Source organism: Podarcis gaigeae, assembly GCF_964106915.1.
Source record: "Podarcis gaigeae genome assembly, chromosome: 11".
Taxonomy (NCBI): domain Eukaryota; kingdom Metazoa; phylum Chordata; class Lepidosauria; order Squamata; family Lacertidae; genus Podarcis; species Podarcis gaigeae.
Genome location: NC_139687.1, coordinates 21,914,555 through 21,936,438, shown reverse-complemented (window position 1 = coordinate 21,936,438; position 21,884 = coordinate 21,914,555). Strand labels below are relative to the sequence as shown.

Genomic DNA, 21,884 nt, shown 5'->3' with positions numbered 1-21,884 from the left:
TACAAGACAAGACCATCACTGTCTGTTGCATTACTAAAGCAACTAGCTCCTGTCTACTAGTCTGCAACTTCCCCACCCCTGAAGAGCAAAACCTCAACAAACTCAACTCTATAATGAGTGGGATACTTTTACTGTTTACTGCTGCCTTCCCACAGGGTAATCTGTGGTGCCCCCATGCCAGTAGTGGACATAACTGGTGGCATCAGTGAGTGGGGCCAGAGCAGACAGTGGGAAGAACATCCCTTTTTTTCTCTCCTTTTACCTCCCTACGTTCTCTTTCTGCCTGCTCCTCCACTTCTCCTCTCCTTGCCACTTGCATGGAAGTAGGCCGAGGGTTTGCCTGAGAGCTGCAGGTTAGCTCAGCCTTGATGTAATGTGCCACATGATTTTTGTCCAAAAGTTTAAAAGTCTCCCATATGAAGATTTTTTTTTATTTCTACAATTCATTTGGCTGGGTTTGGTAGTTTATAGTGCTATGAGTTCAACTAATAAATACAAGTTGCTTAGAATCTTGTTACTCTAAGTTTGTATTAGTTCTGCTTTTTCCAATTAGTGGAACCCTATTCAGACATGCCTCTAATGAGGGTGGAGTACTGAGTATGTACCTACCTCTCCCACCCCCACCATGCCTTCAGTATCCACATGGTAGATGTCATGTTAAAACAGGGCTCATGCACACAGGCTAGATCTGCGTGATGATTACTGCCCTGTCTTTTGAGGAAGCAGTGCATGAATTTGGCCTATGCTCTCTGACCTCTAATTTAAGTTCTGTTTTGGTTTTTGTTCCAATTTAATTTGACACTCGGCTGTAAGCAAAAATTGTTTGCAAGAATCTCCTCCATGCTTCAAGGAGAATTGGGGAGAAATTATGTGCAATGTAGACATAGCCGAAGTTCAGAATCGGGTATATTTCTCTGCACAGTAAATTGAGGCGGAAGAATCTTCCGATGACTTCAATAAATAATAGTAGTCATTTAGCACTTTTCCTAGTAGCTGGAAGCACTTCCCAAACATTATCTTAGTAAATCTATATAATCAAAAAAGTCTTAATTATATCTCCACATATCAGTTAGAGCTCCTTGGTTTTTAAAAGAAATAGAGCTTTTGATCAAGTCCCGTCCTCTTGGCTCTACTTCAATTTTTGACTTTATTTTAGCACTGGAAAAAAATGTATTAAAGTTCTAGGCAAAGGTTTTTTGTAAGTATCCAGTGGGATTCTTGCCTCTAGTCATATGCTAATAAAATAAGATTAAAAATGCCGTCCTGAATGTAACTAACAATGATTGAAAATGTTCTTTGTTCATAGGTTACATTTTTGTACTTAAGCAAAATGCTTGTTTTATTTTTTTTTATAATTACTACAGGACAGCTTTAGACTGGGCTAAGCACTTCGGACAGACAGAAGTGGTTGATCTGTTGGAGTCCTATTGGTAATGTGTTTATTAACTCTGGAATCATAGAATCATAGAACTGTAAAGTTGGAAGTGACCACAAGGGTCATCTAGTTCAGTCCCCTGCAATGCAGGAATCTTTTGCCCAACTGGGGCTTGAACCCACATTGCTGAGATTATGAGTCCCATGCGCTGTCGACTAAGCTATCCCATTGTGCTTGAGGACATGGCAGAGAACTGCCTGTACTTTCTAAAGCATAGATAGGGAACTGGATCTGGCCAGCTGATTCAAAGGCCCCTGGGTTTGTGGGAAGACTCCTTTGTGGTTTTCAGATAATAGTGGAAGTAGATCAAGGAACCAACAGCTTCAGGAATGATATTTTATAAATCTGCTTCCATGTTCTGCAAGTATTGCCAATTGTTTGACATGTGTATTTTTTGGTGCTTGTATTTTAGTGCCTCACTAGAGTCGGGTAATCTCGATGAAAGTTCTTTGGTCCATGCAAATGCTAGTGAACTCAGTGCAGAAGACAGAGAACTCCTAAAGGCTTATCATCACAGCTTTGATGATGAAAAAGTAGATCTCGACCTGATCATGCACCTGCTATACAACATCTGTCACAGCTGTGATGCAGGTAAATGCAGGTGTAGTGCTAATATTCATTTTAACAATCTTTTATACGCACATGCTTTAATCTGTACTCTGGCACATAGACTACTATGCACAGAAAACATTTGTTGGAAGCCAAAGGCTGTCGTATTCCACATGTGAGCTTGTTAGAAGTAGAGTACTGCAATAAATTGACTTTTGTTGTCTGATCAGCAAGACTGCTCTTATTTTGCAAATGCATTTGACTATGATTATGCCCTACTCCTCTTTTCCTATGGATGGTTCTTATAAACAGGGCCCCCATGTGTATGAATGGAGATGGGCAGGTTTTGCATCACACTAACACATTCTACATTAATGGGCACAAGCTCCAAACTTGCCCTTTGACCATATGTAGCCCATCCCTGTCTAGGCTTAGAATCATACAATTGGAAGGGGCCATGAGAATTATCTAGTCCAACCCCATGCCATGTGGGAATCTTTTGCCCAATGTGGGACATGATCCCATGAGTCTTCTGCTCTACCACCTGAGCTCATGATGAAAGACCAGGTGCTAAGCATAGCTTTCTCTTATTCTATTTCCTTTCACTTTGGAACTTTGTCTTAAAGGAGCGGTTTTAATTTTTCTTCCTGGATACGATGAGATTGTTGGCTTGAGGGACCGCATCCTGTTTGATGACAAGAGGTTTGCTGATAACGCTCACAGGTAAAAAAATATATGTAACTCTTATTTTGGTATATTGGTTTTACTCTTAGAAGACTGCATTTCATTCAATTCATACTTCTTTGTTATTAGGTTCCAAGTTTTTATGCTGCATTCAAATATGCAGACATCAGATCAGAAGAAGGTTCTAAAGACCTCTCCCCCAGGCATCCGCAAAATAGCAAGTATCAAATTACTTTTTAACCGTTTCTATCAATCCACACTCTTTTCACATCGACTGTTATTACAGCGTAATGTGTTGTTTCAGATTCTTTCTACAAATATTGCCGAAACCAGCATCACAGTTAATGATGTTGTCTTTGTGATTGACTCTGGAAAAATGAAGGAGGTATGCCATTTGCCTGTTTATCTATTTTTTTTAAGATACTGCTTGATATAATACGGTCATACCTCATGTTTTCGTGCTTCATGTTACGTTCTTTCAGGTTATGTTCTGCGGCGACCCGGAAGTACCGGAAAGGGTTACTTCTGGGTTTCGCTGCTCACATATGTGCAGAAGCGCAAAATGACGTCACACACATGCGCAGAAGCGGCAAATGACAACCCGCGTGTGTGCAGACGTGCCGCTGCGGGTTGTGCTCTTTTCATGTTGCGAACGGGCCTCCGGAACGGATCCAGTTGGCAACCGGGGGTACCACTGTAGTCTCTAAGTAGTTTATATAAAATGAAGTTTAGCAGTTGCTAAAAATGAGGTGAAAATAAAACACAACTGTATATTGCAAAAAAACCCCTCAAATTTATCTTAGACTCATGTTTAATTTTAGTTTACCATAAACTAAAAGTGTGCTGTATTGTAAACAAAACATTTAAAGAAGGTTTTTATTACAATGTGTAAAATATTGTTACATGCCATCCCAGTCTTCAACTAGTGTGAGATTCCAGGGGTCTTGGCTTTCACCCAGGGTTCATGTTTTCCTCAGAAATAAGGCACAGTGGAGCCTGCAGTGTCTTTATGACTGATGTGTTTTTACACACACACACACACACACACACACACACACACACACAGATATATGCGACCTGAGTCTGCAGTGGAGGATGTTCTGCTGCAGGAAGGGTGGGACTTGATTTTTGCCAGTTCCCCAGCAGCTCTCTGTGCCCCAAAAAAGCTGCTTTGGGGATCTTTCAACAACATGGAAAGTGGAATCGGGGAAATTCACCTCCTCCCTTCTCACCAGCAGGAGCCTCAAATGAATCTCAGTGCCTTCTATAAGTGGAAAGAGAACTTCCGTTCTTGGAAGGGCAAGCCTGGATCCAGGCCAATGTATGCCAAAATCACTTCACAAAACTATTGTTAATTTGCATTATTTTATCATTCAAGTGTTCATTTCACCTTGCTATTCTAAATCTACATTCTAATAAAAGTGTTTTCTTGTAATTTTAGAAGTCCTTTGATGCATTGAACTGTGTGACCATGCTGAAGATGGTATGGATTTCAAAAGCTAGTGCCATTCAGAGAAAGGGCAGGTAATGCAAATATCATGAATATTTTCTTCTAAGAACAGATTACAGACAGACTATTCTTACTTTTTCAAGAAAAAAAATATTTCTTAGAATTACTGGTATAAGATTACTTGAAACAGGTTAATTTTGATTTTTAAAAAAGCTTAAATGTTAGTACTTTTATTTTTATTTTTCAACAAAGTCTTTCTTAGACTATTTCTGGAAATAATATCTTTTTGGAGACACCTGGTTGTGCTTTTCACACTATTCACTTTGGATCACATACCAGCCCTGTGTTTAAAATTTATATTGTAGTATTCTTAAGAAGCGCATGTTACATTTCCAATTAATTTGAGCCCTTCAGGCAAAAGTTATAATGAATGACACTTCTGAAAGAGCTTATTTATGAAATCTACTTTCTACTTTCAACATCTCTTTTTCCTGCTTTGATTTTTAAAATTCTACTCTTCTATGTATTGACTTACCTTAAATAATACATACTGTTTCTAAGGGCAGGACGTTGTCGACCTGGAATTTGTTTCCGACTTTTTAGTAGACTCAGATTTCAAAATATGCTGGAATTTCAGACCCCAGAACTACTAAGAATGCCACTACAGGTTAGTGATCTTTCTTGTATTGTTAAGTGCAAAGAGGGCTTTATAACACAGTGGTCCCACTCAACCTTCAAGCCAAACCATGACTTGTGCTAACCATAGTTTAGACTCCAAACCATGGTTTAGAATTGTTTGTTTCCTTTTAATTTCTGTCCTCCCACCAGTTTACTTGGAGCTGCAGCCTCTGGAGACTGAGAAATGGTTCAGGCTTCATGGTATTGGAAACTATTGACCTTTGCTTCCCAGCTGGTTGGGAAGAATATGCAAGAGTTCTTCTTTATTCATGTCACGCTAAGCTATGCTTTATCAGGATGTGTGAACACGACCAGTACATGGAAGGTTGCTGTTTGAAGCACTTACCATAGGACACCTCAATTTTAAAAGAATCTAAAATAACCCATTGTATTTCTATATAATACTTGTGGAAGTTTGATCAGTATTAAGAGGTGTCCTGAACCTCTACTTCACATCATACCAAAAAGCAGCCTTGGACAATGTTGTGTCCAGTGGTAGTCACTGATGATGCTGTTGCTGGTTTTGTTTGCCTATTTGCATTCCTTTGCAGGAACAACATTGTATGAGTTAGCACAGAATGTCTGTAGAATGTCACAAGCAAACATTTTTCTTTAGCTGCTTTTTATATATCAAGGCTTAAGTAGAAATGAGCAATTGATTGCACCTTGCTTTTCAGTAGAGCAATTATATAAGTTTAAGATAAAAATCTGCTTTTACTGCAGACTTGCTATAGTGAAAGTGTGAATATTCTTAGTTTCTTTATTTTTGTTGCAGCTTTACTACATGTTTTGGATCAGGGGTGATTAAAGTTGAATATTTGCTTTTGTGTGTTTTAGTTCACACATTTTCAAATGTCAGACTGGCATAAGGGTTTGTTAAGTACTAGGGAGCAATCAGTTTTTCTCCTATGCATTTACTGAGCTAATACTTGGAAAAAAAATAAGTAACTAATTAATCCTGTAAACATATACCCACTTTACTTAAAGAAATCCCACTGGAATCCAAGGCATTTCTGAACAGACAAGTATAGAGTTGCACTACAAACACATCTTTTAATATATCTATGCTTAATCAAGTATTCTATGTATATGTTTTAATCTACGTTTGGTTCTTGCTCCCAATTAATTTAATAATTATCTGCTTAGAGATACTGTTATGCTTTTTATTTAGATGTTTTGCTTATGCTGGTCTGTGACCGTAATAAAGTAAATTCATTCAATATAAGGACATTATATTGTGTATTCTGGTTTTTCTGAAACATGTCTTAATTTCTAGGAGCTTTGTTTGCATACAAAATTGCTAGCTCCCATCAACTGTCCAATTGCTGACTTCTTGATGAAAGCTCCAGAACCACCTCCTGCTTTAATCATAAGAAATGCTGTACAGATGCTTAAGGTGAGTAATATAAATAAAGCTACTCTTGTCCCTGTATTTTTATTTATTACCAGCTTTTATAATGATTCCTAAAACACTAAATTTTTGCATAACTACTGAAATTACTAGCTCTGAAAAAATTCCGTAAGCACCTTTCCCAATTTCATCAGTGCCCTACTTAATACTTTTCCTCTCAAGTTTGCCCTGGAAATATCTGATCAAAAGTGGCTTTACACAAGTCTGTGTTTGAATTGTTTGTATGAAACAATTCACTTGCATTTTCAGATGAAGCCACGACAAGAGAAATAGTTGCTAAGCTAATTGAAATTTGGAGTCTAGTCGTTACCTGCTTTTGAAATGTGCATTTCTTTGTATGCTGATTTTGTTTGCTCTTTTAAAAAATAGACAATAGATGCTATGGATACCTGGGAGGATCTGACAGAACTTGGCTATCATCTGGCTGACTTACCAGTAGAACCTCATCTTGGCAAAATGGTGCTGTGCGCCGTTGTTCTGAAGTGCCTGGATCCTATTCTGACAATAGCATGTACCCTTGCATACCGCGACCCATTTGTGTTACCTACGCAGGCCTCTCAAAAGCGTGCAGCCATGCTGTGTAGAAAAAGATTTACTGCAGGAACATTTAGTGACCATATGGCTCTTCTCCGGGCTTTCCAGGTATTGAGAGTCTACAAAAAACCCCAAAACACTTATGATCTTTGTGAAATGTATCAGAAAGCAAGGATTAACACATCTTGAAATGCTACCTAGTGCAGTCTAGTAAACTAATGTTATCGGAGGGCAATTACTAAGCCTTTGTACACCTTGTCTGCTATGGCTGCTCTTCTTGTCTCCCTCCCTTGCTCCTTGCCACCTGCCACTTGTCCCCTTTTAAACTGCCACTAGCTGGAAAAGCAGTGCTATGTTTATTGTATGTGTATTGTCTTTCTTTGGCTTTTGCTTTATAAGACTGCTATTGCTCTAAACTGAGTCTGAGGGTGGGCTGCTTGGAGATATGCAAGCCCAGCTTTTGTATCGCGGTAGCGTTGTTTTAACAATCAGAAAAGATGAGTTTCTAATTTCCATTGAGCCATGGTTTTAATCGCCTGGTTCATCTCCATTTTTCCATGAATCTCTTGTTTTTAAGTTGAATTATTGTACACAGATAATGTTGGAAGCTATGCTATGGGAAAAGTATGCCCCCATCCCCTCCTTGCAGTGAGGCGGATTGCTCTAATATTATGATTAAGTAAGGATTAATCAAAGTTACTTTTATCCATGATGCTAAGGAGAAAGGTTAATAGCATACTACCCATATTTCCTTATCTGCCCATCGATGTGGGGGGGGGGGGAAACCATGGACTTGCACTTGGATTCTTCTTTGCAGAGTGGTATAGCTGTTCCTAGCAATGTTCTGGTAGTTGAACAATGTAGAGAGAAGCCTTCAAGAATTGGCTATTCCCCAAATGTGTTCCGTTTCTTTCTCACTGGCTCAGAGTACTTGGGGCTTCTAGTATGTCAGGCTTATGCCATGACTGTTGTAAAAAGAGCTAACCCCCCCCCCCCTCCAGTGGTCAGATGAGATTGCAGGGACAGCAAGGGATTTTGACAGGTGGGCAGGGCAATCAGCCTCTGAATTGTGCGATATCATAGCAACGCCATAGATAAATTATTGTTATTCTAGAAATCAAGGCTTTCTATACTAATGATCTGAACATCTTGAAATGTGTGTTTGTAAGGGGTTGCATTCTGAATGGTTACTGAAGAAACATTAACTACTCTGAAAGTTCTTTTAAATCAACTTGTTTTGCAGGCATGGCAAAAGGCACGAAGCGATGGCTGGGAACGAGCTTTTTGTGAGAAGAATTTCCTTTCTCAGGCAACAATGGAGATTATCATAGGAATGAGAACACAGCTGCTTGGGCAACTCAGAGCATCAGGTAATAGATATATATCTGTATATTTATTAACCTGAAATCTGCTCCACAAAGTCTTCAAGCTTTCTTCCTGGATTTCACTGTACTACTGATTCCTGTGTATATGATCAGGGATACAGTTGCTATCTTTTGAGGTTTATTTTGGAGCAGTTATCCTACAACCAAACCTTTGGTTTACTTACACTGAAAGCATATTCCACTTGTTACCACATTTTGAGGTGTTATGCTATTGCAGTGGATTGTAAATATGCCCCAGTTATGTGTATTTGTGGTTACACTAATAATATTTGCTGTGTAGATTGTGTAGTGAATACTTACTGTTCTGTTGTCCTAACAAAAGTGCACCTATGGCTGGTCCTATCCTGCTTTGAGCTTGCTTCAAGCCTCCGTGTTAAAATGAGATTTGCAGTTAAGAAGTAGTGGCTGAGTTTTAGACTGTGGATGGGAACATCCTTACTAATGATTATTGTAAACCTCTATGGGAGTGTTTTCCAGCTGGAGAGCAGGGTAAAAATAAATAAGCCTGATAGCCCATCAAAGCCAAGAGCTAGTTTTAATTCAAAATGAGCTAATATTTTTGAGTTTGGCTCAGGAGCACAGAAAACTCAAATGAGGTATTTTAAGGGGAATTGTCAGGCGTCAGAGGATCCAACCCCCATGGCAGGTTGCCAGGAACGGATAAGACAAGGAAAAGTCCTTACCATCTGCTTTTTATTCGGTGTTTACAGAGAGAGGATTGGAATAATGGTGTTGTCCCAAGTGACTCTCCACCCCCTTTTTCTCCCACTTCCTCATTCATCATCTTGTCTCCTATGGGTGGTGCTGAGGGCCCTTTGCTTCCGAGCCTTTTGCTCTACTACTTTCAAGGCTCGCCGGGTTCTGGGAGGGGGCCGGGTCTGTAATGCTTTCTAAAGACACTGTGTCTGTCAGCTGGCCCCCCCTCTGGTGTTTCTTTTTCCTCCTCTTCCATTATTTCCCAGCTTTCCCCCTCATCTGCCTCTGAGCTGTGACCTCCCTCAAACCCCTGTAGTAATTCTGAACTGTCTTCTTCTCTGGAAGGGTCAGGCTGGGGAGGTAGTCTTCACCATTCTTCCTATGCCCAGTCCCTGACAGGAATGATCTTTCCATAAGTTTCAGCAGGCAAGATTGTGTTCTGAGTTAAATGAGAAAATGCTGTGTTTGGGTGTTGTTTGTTCTAGTGCAAAATAACTTTTATTCTCCCATTCTGCAACCAAGGCAAGATCCTTTGCAACCAAATGCCCGAGTTTCACTGCTCAGAATGGTATACTGTTAATGACAGAGTGGGAGCTAAAAAGGCTATCCCTGACATGCGTATCTGAAGTTAATAATAGCTTTCTTAATTAGCAGGACATACATTTCTTTCATTTTTTCTTTCTAGGTTTTGTAAGAGCCAGAGGTGGTGGCGACATAAGAGATGTTAACACCAACTCTGAGAACTGGGCTGTGGTGAAAGGTGCCTTAGTAGCTGGAATGTACCCCAATATAGTTCACGTTGACAGAGAGAACATTGTTTTGACTGGGCCAAAAGAAAAAAAAGTTAGATTTCATCCTACCTCCGTTCTTAGCCAGCCCCAGTATAAAAAGGTAAGAAGGTATAAAGTTTAAAATATTAGTGTGGGAGATAAGAGAACCTCAGTTCTTCTGTGAGCTTTGAATGCTTTGTTTATTTAGAAACATATTTTGAATAATAGCAACCCATGACCGATACCAGTTGCTATTCTTAACGAGGAAGCAGAGATCTAGTAAAATAAGGTGGCACAAGCCTTTGCTGAGTTTCTTTGCTAAACTTGTTTCAGCACCAAATGGTATTACCTGATCTTGTTTCAGGACGTTTGTGTTGTAAAGGCTTTGTAAAGGATTCCTCATGTGGACTGTGCATCCCACCTCATGCAGCAGGATTTTACCCTTTCTTAAGGCTACCTGATGGGACTCGGGTGGGTTAAACCACAGAGCCTAGGACTTGCCGATCAGAAGTTCGGCGGTTCGAATCCTCGCCATGGGGTGAGCTCCCGTTGCTCAGTCCCTGCTCCTGCCAACCTAGCAGTTCGAAAGCACATCAAAGTACAAGTAGATAAATAGGTACCGCTCTGGCGGGAAGGTAAATGGTGTTTCCGTGCACTGCTCTGGTTCGCCAGAAGCAGCTGCATCATGCTGGCCACGTGACCCGGAAGCTGTACGCCGGCTCCCTCAGCCAAAAAAGCGAGATGAGCGCCGCAACCCCAGAGTCGGTCACGACTGGACCTAATGGTCAGGGGTCCCTTTACCTTTACCTTTAAGGCTACCTGACCATCTACTTTTGTTCTGCATAGCTTTTTGTGTGTTTTATATGGAGCTCCCGTAGTCTCCCATACAGCAATGAGGAGGTTCACAACGGTTTAGATTCATCAATGCTGTGCTATGGGTACTCCCTTCCTATTTTCTTCAGAGGGCTGGGGAAGTTTGCTTGCAAATGGATGTTGTAAATTGTCCCTTTTTATCAAACCGAAAGAAGCAATTCTGGTCCTTCTGTGTTACTGCCTAACAGATTCCTCCAGCAAATGGTCAAGTGGCAGCTATTCAGGCACTTCCCACGGACTGGCTCATATACGATGAAATGACAAGAGCCCACCGCATAGCCAATATCAGGTGCTGCTCAACTGTGACGCCAGTCACTGTGGCCCTCTTCTGTGGATCAGCTAGGCTGCCAAGTAATGCTTTGCAGGAGCCTTCCTCCTTCAGAGGTATAGTGCTAGAATAAGAAACATGGTTTTAATATGCATGTGTGGGTACATCTAATCCACTTGTTGACTTGTGTTAGCAGTTGTTAAGAGCTGTCTGTTTCCTGCGCTAAAGTAAAATAAGCATTTTTTTTATAATGGGTTGGGGAATGAAAAATTGGGACTTGCTCTTCTCATTTTTCCCTCTTAAATTCCAACAGATTGTTGGGTTCTGTTCATTATTTTGAAGTCTGAAAGCAGCTTCATACATTATGTTTTCTTGCAGGGAAAGCACCTCACCGTTGGGAAGAAAGTGTAGATTGTCTTGCCTTTAGCAGCACTTTCAAACAGTTCCTTTTCTTAATGTTTTATTAAAATAAATATGAATGTGGTTACTGTCATATAAGCTAACCTGTTAAGTAAATGAGATAAAAGCAAAATGCAGCTGTATATTGAAAATAAAACTAAGAGTACAAAAAAGAAAGAAAGAAAGAAAGAAAGAAAGAAAGAAATGAGTTGGAGTCCCGGAAAGCTTGGGTAACTGTAAGATTTTAAATGTCATGACTGTCACCACCTCAAGAATGGCCCAAGGCACTGCATTCTAGAGAGTGAGTGCTATCATTGGGAAGGCCCACTTCTGTGTTGCTAGTTATCCTTTAGAACTTTAAATTTCAACAACAAAATCTTGAACTTTGTTCAGTAGCTAATAGGGAGTGAGGGCAGATCTTACAACACTGGTGTAACATGTCAATCTGGGTGTCCCACTAAGTCACCTAGCAGCTGCATTTTGCATTAGCTGAAGCTTCTGAATCAGGCACCAAGGTAGGAAGTTAGCAGATTAATCTTGATGCATATTAAGAATGCGTACATCTCATAATTGTTGTCGCTCTAAGTACGGAGTACAGTAAATGTTACTGTCTGAGATCTGTCTTTCTCTAATATAGTGGATGGTGTTCCTAATGACAGCAGTGATAGTGAAATGGAAGACAGAACTACTGCTAACTTGGCTGCCTTGAAACTGGATGATTGGCTTCATTTCAAATTAGACCCAGAGGTGCGTACTTCATGGCTCATCTGAAAAAAAATGAAAGGATAAACTCAGTCTTGTGAATTGCTTTCAGCATTATGACCTCAAAATGACTTAAAATTAGGATTCCAAGCTCAAAAACTGACCACTGGATGAAACAGAACTCCTTTCTCTCTCATTTTCAATATTGGCACCACCCAGCATCATAATCACTTTTTATAAATCTATGATGTGACCACATTAAAATACATGTTCTCGATACTGCATCTAAACAAACAAAAACCCCACTGTTGTACAGTAGGAAATGGTGCACAAAAAGGGGAGTCAAAATAAATTAAACAAAGGGATTGGAACCATTTCCATATGAAAAAAGGTTAAAATGTTTGGAGGACTTAGTTGGGAGAGATCAGCCGGAAGCTGGGGCTTGGTCTTCACGAGTATGTGGAATTAATACCTAGTTGGATGGGTGGGGTACAAATAAGATTAATGATAATGATGATGATGATGATTATTATTATTATTATTATTATTTTAAATAAACAGCAAGGGGACCTTAGTGTGTTTTTATAACATCATACATGATGTGAAGAAAGTCGTTGGAGGTATTTCCCCCTCTCTCTCAGTTAAATTAAATTAATTGGCTTTAGATTCAGAGAATACATAATTAACATGGTATTTGCTATCCTAAAATGTGGTGATGGCCACTGACTTAGATGACTTTAGAAGTGGTTAGATTGATCTTCTATACGTGTGCATTATAGAGGCTACTATCTCTACAGGCTAAATGGAAGCTCCAGATTTGATGAATGTATGGAGGTTGGAGGTAGGGACGGGACACATAAACCTGTGCACTTCGCCTGGGTGGATAGAGCAGATGTTTCAACCATTTATTGATGTTGATTTAGATTGAACTCCCTCTTCCTTTGCCACTCATGTCCTTTCATTTATGTAAATGGTGCTGCAAGAAAGCCATGCAGGGGCAGTTTAATTCTGGACCTATCCCAGTTCTTCCTCTATCACTATGAGAATAATCATCCCAGTTGAAAAACTTGAAATTCTTTGCTGATGAGCATGGTTACAGATATAACAGAGGAATGAAGTATTATTTAAAATACTTTTTTAAAAAAATCTTCCAAATACTTTGGAACAAAAGGATGTTTTCAGGAATCATGTTGCTGACATCAAACTTCCTCAAAGTACTGGCGTTATCAAAACTATTTAATACACTTATAATCAATAAAGGGTCACCAAGCGTTCTTGGAAACTATAATTATAAACTTTATTTATTACAGGCTGCTAGCCTACTCCTGCAATTGAGGCAAAAATGGCATAGTTTATTTTTACGGCGCATGAGAGCTCCTTCAAAGCCCTGGTCTCAAGTTGATGAGGCAACCATACGAGCAATCATTGCTGTTTTAAGCACTGAAGAACAGTCAGCAGGTCTACAGCAGCCTTCGGGAATTGGGCAAAGACCAAGACCCATGTCATCTGAAGAACTTCCTCTAGCGTCTTCATGGAGATCAAACACTAGCCGAAAAAGCTCAGCAGAAGCAGAATTCGCAGACGATGCTTTTAATGCTGAAAGGTCAGTATCTAGTGGATAGTACTGTCCGCAGTACTGTGCTCTGTGCCTGCCGTGAATAGGGGGCACATAGCGTGCAAAGGGTTTAACCCCGTGAGGTATCTGTATGCTTTAAAGCTAACCTTGGCCCTCCACATTTTTGAGACTCCCAACTCCCATCAACCTCAGCTAGGATGGCCAGTGATCTGGGATGATGGCCATCCCTGCTTTACAAGTAGCATGAAGGGATGAAGCTGTAGTTTTTTCCCTAGCAGGAGAGGACCAGGGGTGGCATAAGCTCTCCTCTCTGTGTCCACTCATTGCTTGTCCCTCAGCAGTTGCAAACCCACAGTTGGGTCACCTCAAACTAATACATTGCCTTTCTTGATGGAGGGAGAGTTCCTTTCTGTTCTTGACTGGTGTTTAGGCTTCTGACCTAGTCTGACAGTGCATGCCCATAGAAAGTCATATTGTGATTGTGCATCTTTTGCAAATAGAAGTGGAATCTGAGGTTCTACACCTGCCTAAATCTTCCTTGCATTTTGGTTGACTTGTTGCTTCCACGGACCAAAATATCTGAAGCTTTACTAAAATGCATTAGGACAAAAGAGGGATGGCTGGACCGAAGCTTAATTGAGCCCCCCCCCCCCCCTGAACTTTTCAAGAGTGCCTCTCCTGCCTGGTCTGGTAAAGCCATTGAGGAAGAGGGCAGACTTACAAACACAAAACTTTATATGTAAATATACTTCATGGAATCCCAGTTTTCTATTATGGGGGCATGCACATACTCCCTCTCTCACACATATATATGTGCACATACATACATGAGTTTTTTTAAAAACTTTAGAATATACTGCTAAAAATAAGAATTGTCATGTGTAACAGACACAAGTATGCTACTGCTCAAGCTTAACGTAATTTCAGCATCATTAAAAAGGTAATCTAATAATACTGGAACATATTCAGATGATTTTTCATAATTTTTAAATTAGTTTTCACACAACGTTGATGGCTAACAGAGTAGTTAAAAAAATAAACAGCATTAACAAAAAAAGGTTATTGTTCAACAATACAGTGGTAACTCAGGTTAAGTACTTAATTCGTTCTGGAGGTCTGTTCTTAACCTGAAACTGTTCTTAACCTGAAGCACCACTTTAGCTAATGGGGCCTCCTGCTGCCGCTGGAGCACAATTTCTGTTCTCATCCTGAAGCAAATTTCTTAACCCGAGGTAATATTTCTGGGTTAGTGGAGTGTGTAACCTGAAGCGTCCATAACCCGAGGTATCACTGTATTTATTTCTCTTCAGTATTTAAAAACAAACAGCAAGAACCACAAATATATAGGAAAGCAAAGGAATATTTATGAAGGACTTGAGCATAATATGAACTTAGTCTTTAACATGTTTGTAAAATCTCTCTAAAACAACTTGAAAATATATAGCCGTTTTCTCTTTCAGAAATCCCCCCAAAGCAACTTTAAGCTATGATATAAACAAAGAACAGAACAGTACAATATTAAGGTAACGTTCCGATTTTTAAAGCCTTTAAAAAGCACACTTCAAAGAGTACAAGGCAATTTGACAAGAGAAAAATAAATAGAATAGATTGCTTACTAAGGAAATATAAAAATAGTGAATTGCACTGTACCTTCTCCAGAAAGTTTAAATTACTTGCTCATATGAACTACAGGGGAAGGAAATAACAAGGCATTGGTGCTGTTTGAATCTAGCAGCCATTACACCAGTCTGCCTTCTCATACCTAGTTCCACAGTGATAAATCTCAATGGTAACTGGCAAAAGGCTGCTGTGCAGTCTGCTGCTGCTGCTGAATAACTTGTCTGGAAACCTGTTATCCTTGCTTGCCTGACTTTGTCCCTATGCTGCTTTTTGATGAATATTGGGTTGCTAGTATATACAGAAAAACTGCTTCCGCCTGTTGACCAGAGGTTGTAACCCCTTAAGTGTGAGCAGATGGCATCTTCAGGAAACCTCTTAGAGCAGGGGAGGCCAACCCATGGTTCTTCAAGATGCTGTCAGATTCCAACTCTCATCAAACCCAGGCCAACATGGACAACGGTCAGGGATAATGGGAGTTGCAGTCCCAACATCTGGAGGGCCACGGTCTCCTATCAGTTCCCTAGAATTGCTTGATCCCCATTAAACATGGTTTTCTGCTTTCAACTTAACAGAGTTCTAATGAAGTCTGCATCTCCAGCATTTCACCAACCCCTGAAATACAAAGAAAGAAGCGTTTTGCATTCCAAACGAAGCACAGATGATAGGTCAGACCAGTCGTCTGTGAAATCTACAGACAGCAGCAGTTTCCCCAGCCCCTGTGCCAGTCCTTCTCCTCCGTCATCTGGGAAGGTACAGTAGCTGTTCTTCATCCTGTTTTAAATTTTTGGAAGCTGCTGACTGCTTGCTGAAATAATAAAATGAGACATAGTACACTGGAGCTGAAAACATTTTGAAAATATCGCTGGTGTGATTTCCTTTTCTGGAGTACATGGTTTAAGCTCTTTCAGATAAATCTGTATGGCTTATTTCTTTGCCAACTTTAACCAGGAGTACCCTCTCAGAGGTTTTTGTGTCTATATGTAGAGCAGAAACACAAATACCTTGAGAATCATTGAAGAAAATTAAGGGATCAGTAGATCTTAGGCTAAATCAAGAGCCGTAGAAATGTTTAAAAACATAGAGTTTTAAAAGAGCTGACTGCTTTTGTATAATCCTGCTCTCTCCTCAATTCATTTTCGGTTGACTATGGTACTTGATTCATTCTCCTAAGAGCCAGAAAACCAGCTCTGCTTAGATACCAGAGCTGACCATTTGGTAAAATATGACCTGTACATTTATCCTACAAGATTTTTAGGAGTCAACAAGAACTGGTCCTAAATGTACAGGCTGCTTCTAGAGACCTATTGACAGCAGTTGGCAGAAGGGGCAGAGCTGCTTGGTGTCCCTAAACTGTAGTTGTACTAGAGATCCCAATAACATTCAACTTGATGTATTGCAACATTGCATTGCTACCTTAATTTGCAACGTTTCGTATTTGCATTCCTTTGACATCAAAGGTACCAACTATTGAACTACTTTCCACAAGAATGGTATGGTCCTACCTTAAAAAATACCTTTAAAGGTAATACCTTTAAAAAACAACAACAAGAAGTGTCTAATCATTGACCTGGTTTTCATATAATGCTAAGACAGACCATGGCTTAGTGCAAATGCATGAACATGTAGATTTCTGCAGACAAGATTGCAGCTGCAAGGCTCCTCTTCCAGCCATACTTCTGCCATGATACTTGGGGCTGAACCTTAGTGTTACCTTCAGATCTGTGGTCGTGATTTATCTCTCTCCAGAAAAACCAAAAGTTGCACCATGGTTCTTGGTTCACCCCTTAAGGTTTCACTGTTGAATTTGAATGTAACACCCAGCCAAAACATAGCCTATCCCCAGGTAGTGCAGCTATGGTCTTACTTACTGTTAATTGCTGGAACATAGTGGGTTGAGTGTGTCCAAACATTACAAAAGTTATCTGTTTTTGTAGGGCTCCAAGTCTCCTTCTCCAAGACCAAATATGCCAATTCGATACTTCATTATGAAAAGCAGCAACCTGAGAAACCTTGAGATTTCACAGCAGAAGGGCATTTGGTCTACAACCCCAAGTAATGAGCGAAAACTGAACCGAGCCTTTTGGGAGAGCAGTGTTGTTTACTTAGTATTTTCTGTTCAGGGATCGGGACACTTTCAGGTGAGAAATTGATACACTGAAGTTGATGAGTATGTTGCAAAATTGTTACCAGACTATAACAACATCTGCTACATTCACAACATTTACCTTTCTATAATTTGTCCTTTTCCTTCCTCCAGTGACGTAATATAGGCAACTTGTGTGTAGAGTTAATTTCTTAATTTTTCAAGGACCCAAGTTGTGATCTGACAAAGGACTGGCATTTAATAAGGCTCTGAAACCTACTAGAAACAGGCAACCTCACATGAAAAAAGGGGTTGAAATCCACCCCGGGAGTGACATTTATACAGAACTAGATCTACAATGTAATCCTCCTAACTTACTTTCATCTTCGTGGTAGTAAACAGTATTCTCAAACATGGTAGTAAACAGTATCCCCAAACTTCAGCCACTTAACATTTACATTTTCTTTTTTGTAAACAAAAAGCACCTGCGGCAACTAAGCACCTGAAGAAAAACAGCTGACTCTTATAAATGAATCTTTACCCCAGACAGTACTAAGATTCATGTGGTTTTTCAAGCAAAAAACAACCCAGAGAAGCAGCGAAGTGGCCTCATTCTGCAGCACTACACATGGCTTTATTGAGGGACATTTTGCCGCACTAAAGCATTTGAATTTGGCTTGAGATAGAAAAACAACTTCTAAAACACTGTTTCTGTTTTATTAATTAATGTATTGAGGTAAAAAAAATGCTCTGGGTTTTTTCAAGCAAAAACTGGTCAGAGAAGCATATTAAAATATTCTTCTCCTGACACAACACACATGGTTTTATTTTGGATATCCTGCTCCCCCAAGAAATATTAGAAGTCAGCTTGGGATAAAAAGACACCCCATAAACCTATCAGGTTTTTTCCCCTACTAATCGAGAATAGATGCTATCCAACTAAGCCATACTTGGAATAAACCTACTGAGATTGATGGACTTCAGTTAATTTATTTCAATGGTCCTACTCTGATTTGGATACCACCTGATGCGTTTAATACAGAGTAAAAACTGGTTTTATTTAGATTCTAACATTTTAAATATGTTGTAGGGCTTTGCTCGAATGTCTTCAGAGATTGGACGTGAGAAGAGTCAGGATTGGGGTTCTGCTGGCTTAGGAGGAGTATTCAAGGTGGAGTGGATCCGGAAAGAAAGTCTTCCTTTTCAGTTTGCTCATCACTTACTCAACCCTTGGAACGACAACAAGAAAGTACAAATAAGTCGAGATGGCCAGGTATGTTTATTTTACAGCTCTTGCGTACAAGGATATGCTCAAGGATAGATTACTTGATTCCCTCTGTCTTCATTGTCAAGAATGTCTTGACATAGTTCATTTTTTAAAACCGGTAACGGCCAGTTTTATCCCACTATTTGAAATAACATCAAGAAATTTCCCTGTAGAGTGAAGGATGTAACCGGCTTTGTAATTGAAGCAGCCTCTACTGAGGCTAGTTGTCATTTCCATGTAGTGGTCTCTTTTTTATAGCCTGGCCTTATAACACCGTCACTTTCCCCCCTTCCCTGGTGTAGGAACTGGAACCTCAGGTTGGTGAACAGTTGCTGCAGCTCTGGGACCGTATTCCTTTAGGAGAGAAAAATGCGGCTGATTGAAAATACGACGGGCAACTTTTGAGGTATACTCTCCAGATGAGAATGTGAATGAATTTGAAGGTTTTCTAACCCTGTTGGTGAAGCTTAGAGAAGGTAGTAGCTGTTCTCAAGTGGTTATTGATGCAATATTGGATAGATCCACACGTCACTAGATTTTAAGGCTCGGAGAGGGGGAAGTGGAGCTAAAATACTGCACCAGGGTGACAGCTGTGGAGGTAGGATGAAGAGTGAAAGGCCAGTAGAGCAGGCAAGTGAAGCAGAAGATTGCAAGGCCAGCGTAGTAATTTCCTGTGTTTTAAAATGCTCTTCCAGAACAAGCTTGATGTACAGAGTGGTCACTTGAAAAAACCACATTGTCCTTTGCCAAAATTAAGCAGAAGTTTTTGTTTGATGAATAAAGACTTAAAACTTTGTCGTTCTCCTCCACAGTTCCACCTCCTGTGAAATAGATAATGTGCTAAGATCACCAGTGCACCTAAAGAAGGAAATGCCTGAGGGAAATGAGCTGCAGGCAGTCAGCAGCACTCCTCTAGCACAGACTAGATTTGATTCTGTGTTCTGGTTTGAAGGAAACAATGTGGACTGCTCTTATTTTCACTGAGAAGTTTGTTCTTTTTCATTCACTTTGAAGTTTCAAATGTTAAGACACCCAAACTCCAAATGGTGGGTCACCAAAGCAGACCAAAGCTGCTGTTGAAATTTTAACAGTGTTGTAATTTAAAGCAGTAGGTCTGGGGAAAATGAGTAATATTCATCTTGATAGAATTCTGTTCCGACAAGGCTCAAGGAAAAATAAATGGAGGTACAGCTTCGAAGTTGAAAGGGTTGGGAACACCTGCTACTAGACTAAAACATTGAGTAGACAAAGCAGTGAAAAGAGCCTCCTCCTCTCAGATTAAATCCAATTTAAATGATGAGTGCCTTTTGTCAGAAAGCTGGCTTTGGGGTGTTTTAATTTTGACTTTATTCTGTGTCCATTATGTGCTTGCAGAAATGGGCATGGATTTCCTAATTCTTTGCTCGTAGCAGGTGCATCAGGAACAGCATCTTCAGTTTTGAAGGAAAGGTATCTTTAAGGAACCATTTTGTTTTGATTAGCCTTCCTCTTAAAACAATCACCAGCAAATTTTTTCTTCTTCCCAAAATTGCCTACAAGTTCCTTGTAGTGTGCCCTTTTGATTTTCTTTTTCACTTGCCATATTTCTTTTGACTTGATTTGTCTAAATAGCTCCCTCCTACATTGTGCAAATATATAATCTGTTGTGCTTTGCTTGTACAGCCCCCCACTCAATCTCTTTCCTGTAGTTTCGTTTTTTAAAAGCACGATGGCCAAATCAGCTTTTCTGCAGAGCATTTGAACAGGGATGGTTTAATTACTGAGCAGTCTTCTAAGTTAAGAATGTTAAAAAGGCAATTCTTTGCCACAAACCACTAATAAAAGGATAAAACTACAGTGGATTAGCTTTTACATGAATTTGGGATTTGAATTTCTTGGCTTTGCATTTCATTGTTAAGGGTTTTTTTTACATTTTCATGTATAGATTGACTTATTTGTGATTTTTGAGCATGTGTAATTGAGTTCCTCTGTACATCTCGTCGCATTTTCTTGTTAATTTTTACTAACAAATGCCAGTAATTTACCAGTTTACCAGTTTTAACTTGGAAATAAGATGTATTTAGAATAAAGCCATTTTGTTTTTAGCTGATTGGTGTTTTGGAGCAATTTCTACTGCAGAGAGTAACCTGTTATCAAAGCACTATATCTACCAAGAATTAGTTCTTCACATCTGATTGTTAAATTGCATTCATTGTCAGGTTGTATATAGCAACAATAAGTATTCTGTTCTAGTTCTTCTTCAGGTACCATTGATATACAAACTGCAGTAACCTAATACAGCTTAAAAAGGAAATTAGGAAGAAGGCTGTCTTACATGTTTTTTCTAAATGTCTTCAAGATCAGGATTCAGGTGCAGCTGTTCTCGGGTACAAAGGAAATGTGATCAGTTACATTCTTTTTTGCTATAGGCTAGATATTTCTAAAGCACAAAATAATAATAAGTTATATGAAAATATAGTGTCAGCATGGTTGGGTTGTATGTACGTTCCTCCCCTAAATAAAGTTTACATGCACACAGGTTTATTATTCCTGTTAGTGAATTTCATCGACTTCTAAAAAGCTGAATAATCTTTTTCATAGTACGACTTAATTCTGCGTAAGCTTAAAGGGTCCTCCTTTCCTAGTCACTGCTTCAGGGGTAAGCAGTCATTACGTTCTGGACTGATAGTTCACTGTTCATTTGTCTTTCCTTATCTACCTGGGCCTTTTAATCAAAACGAAAGGTGAGTAGCCAGTGAAGAATCTGGTTCCTGTGATGTCTGCTCTGCTCTTGAACAGAGGTGTGTGCTCATAAATAAAGTGGCTATAGTGCTGAAAACTAGGGGAGTATGATAGGTAAAGACAAAGCTGTTTCCAAGTGTTTGGAAATCAAGATATTTCTTCCTAAGTGTACATATCAAATTGCTGTATGTATTTTACTGTCCATATGTATTTTTATGGGTTGGCCTATCTAAATCTCAAAATTCAAAAGTTCCCGGTTCCTTTCACAGCCAGTCCTCTTTCTCTGCATGCATTACAGTCAAAACGGGTCACAACAAAGATGGATAAAATATGAGTGTATCAATGAAGCTCTCTCTTCTCTAGCTCCATATACAGTGGTGCCTCGGGTTAAGAACTTAATTCGTTCTGGAGGTCCGTTCTTAACCTGAAACTGTTCTTAACCTGAGGTACCACTTTAGCTAATGGGGCCTCCCACTGCCGCTGCACTGCCGCCACACAATTTCTGTTCTCATCCTGAAGCAAAGTTCTTAACCTGAGGTACCACTGTGAAGAACAGACAGTTTAATAATAACAAATGCATAGTTGAAAAGCGCTGAGGCTTAGGTAGTGGAGCTAGCAGAGCTCTCCAGTGACAATGAAAGCAGCAAAAGCATGATCTGTTTTGAAGAGCTGTGGCAGGAGGTAAGACCTGAGTCCCAAGGATTACAAGCGGGAACTTCAGTGAAAAATACCTGATCTAGGTGGTATGTGGCAGTTAACAGACTATCCTGCTTTGCTCATTTA

The 21,884-nt window shown here is 39.8% G+C and overlaps 1 protein-coding gene across 4 annotated transcripts in view; it reads left to right on the top strand.

The window, feature by feature from the left end:
* YTHDC2 (YTH N6-methyladenosine RNA binding protein C2) overlaps nt 1–20,898 on the top strand; it is a 34,863-nt gene extending 13,965 nt beyond the window's left edge. The window contains exons 12-31 of one of the 4 annotated variants that reach the window (XM_083702186.1): nt 1,365–1,430; nt 1,848–2,026; nt 2,611–2,707; nt 2,798–2,885; nt 2,973–3,053; nt 4,110–4,192; nt 4,680–4,785; nt 6,073–6,192; nt 6,577–6,849; nt 7,985–8,111; nt 9,508–9,713; nt 10,654–10,849; nt 11,770–11,879; nt 13,145–13,437; nt 14,871–14,933; nt 15,603–15,780; nt 16,965–17,168; nt 18,204–18,386; nt 18,683–18,786; nt 19,193–20,898. In XM_083702186.1, coding sequence (XP_083558312.1) covers nt 1,365–1,430; nt 1,848–2,026; nt 2,611–2,707; nt 2,798–2,885; nt 2,973–3,053; nt 4,110–4,192; nt 4,680–4,785; nt 6,073–6,192; nt 6,577–6,849; nt 7,985–8,111; nt 9,508–9,713; nt 10,654–10,849; nt 11,770–11,879; nt 13,145–13,437; nt 14,871–14,933; nt 15,603–15,780; nt 16,965–17,168; nt 18,204–18,386; nt 18,683–18,763 — 2,734 coding nt within the window. In that variant the 3' untranslated portion in view covers nt 18,764–18,786; nt 19,193–20,898. Of the gene's footprint in view, nt 1–1,364; nt 1,431–1,847; nt 2,027–2,610; nt 2,708–2,797; nt 2,886–2,972; nt 3,054–4,109; nt 4,193–4,679; nt 4,786–6,072; nt 6,193–6,576; nt 6,850–7,984; nt 8,112–9,507; nt 9,714–10,653; nt 10,850–11,769; nt 11,880–13,144; nt 13,438–14,870; nt 14,934–15,602; nt 15,781–16,964; nt 17,169–18,203; nt 18,387–18,682 lie in introns of all 4 variants that reach the window. The other 3 variants (XM_083702188.1, XM_083702185.1, XM_083702187.1) reach the window with 3 other exon arrangements.
* Nucleotides 20,899–21,884: the final 986 nt, after the last annotated feature.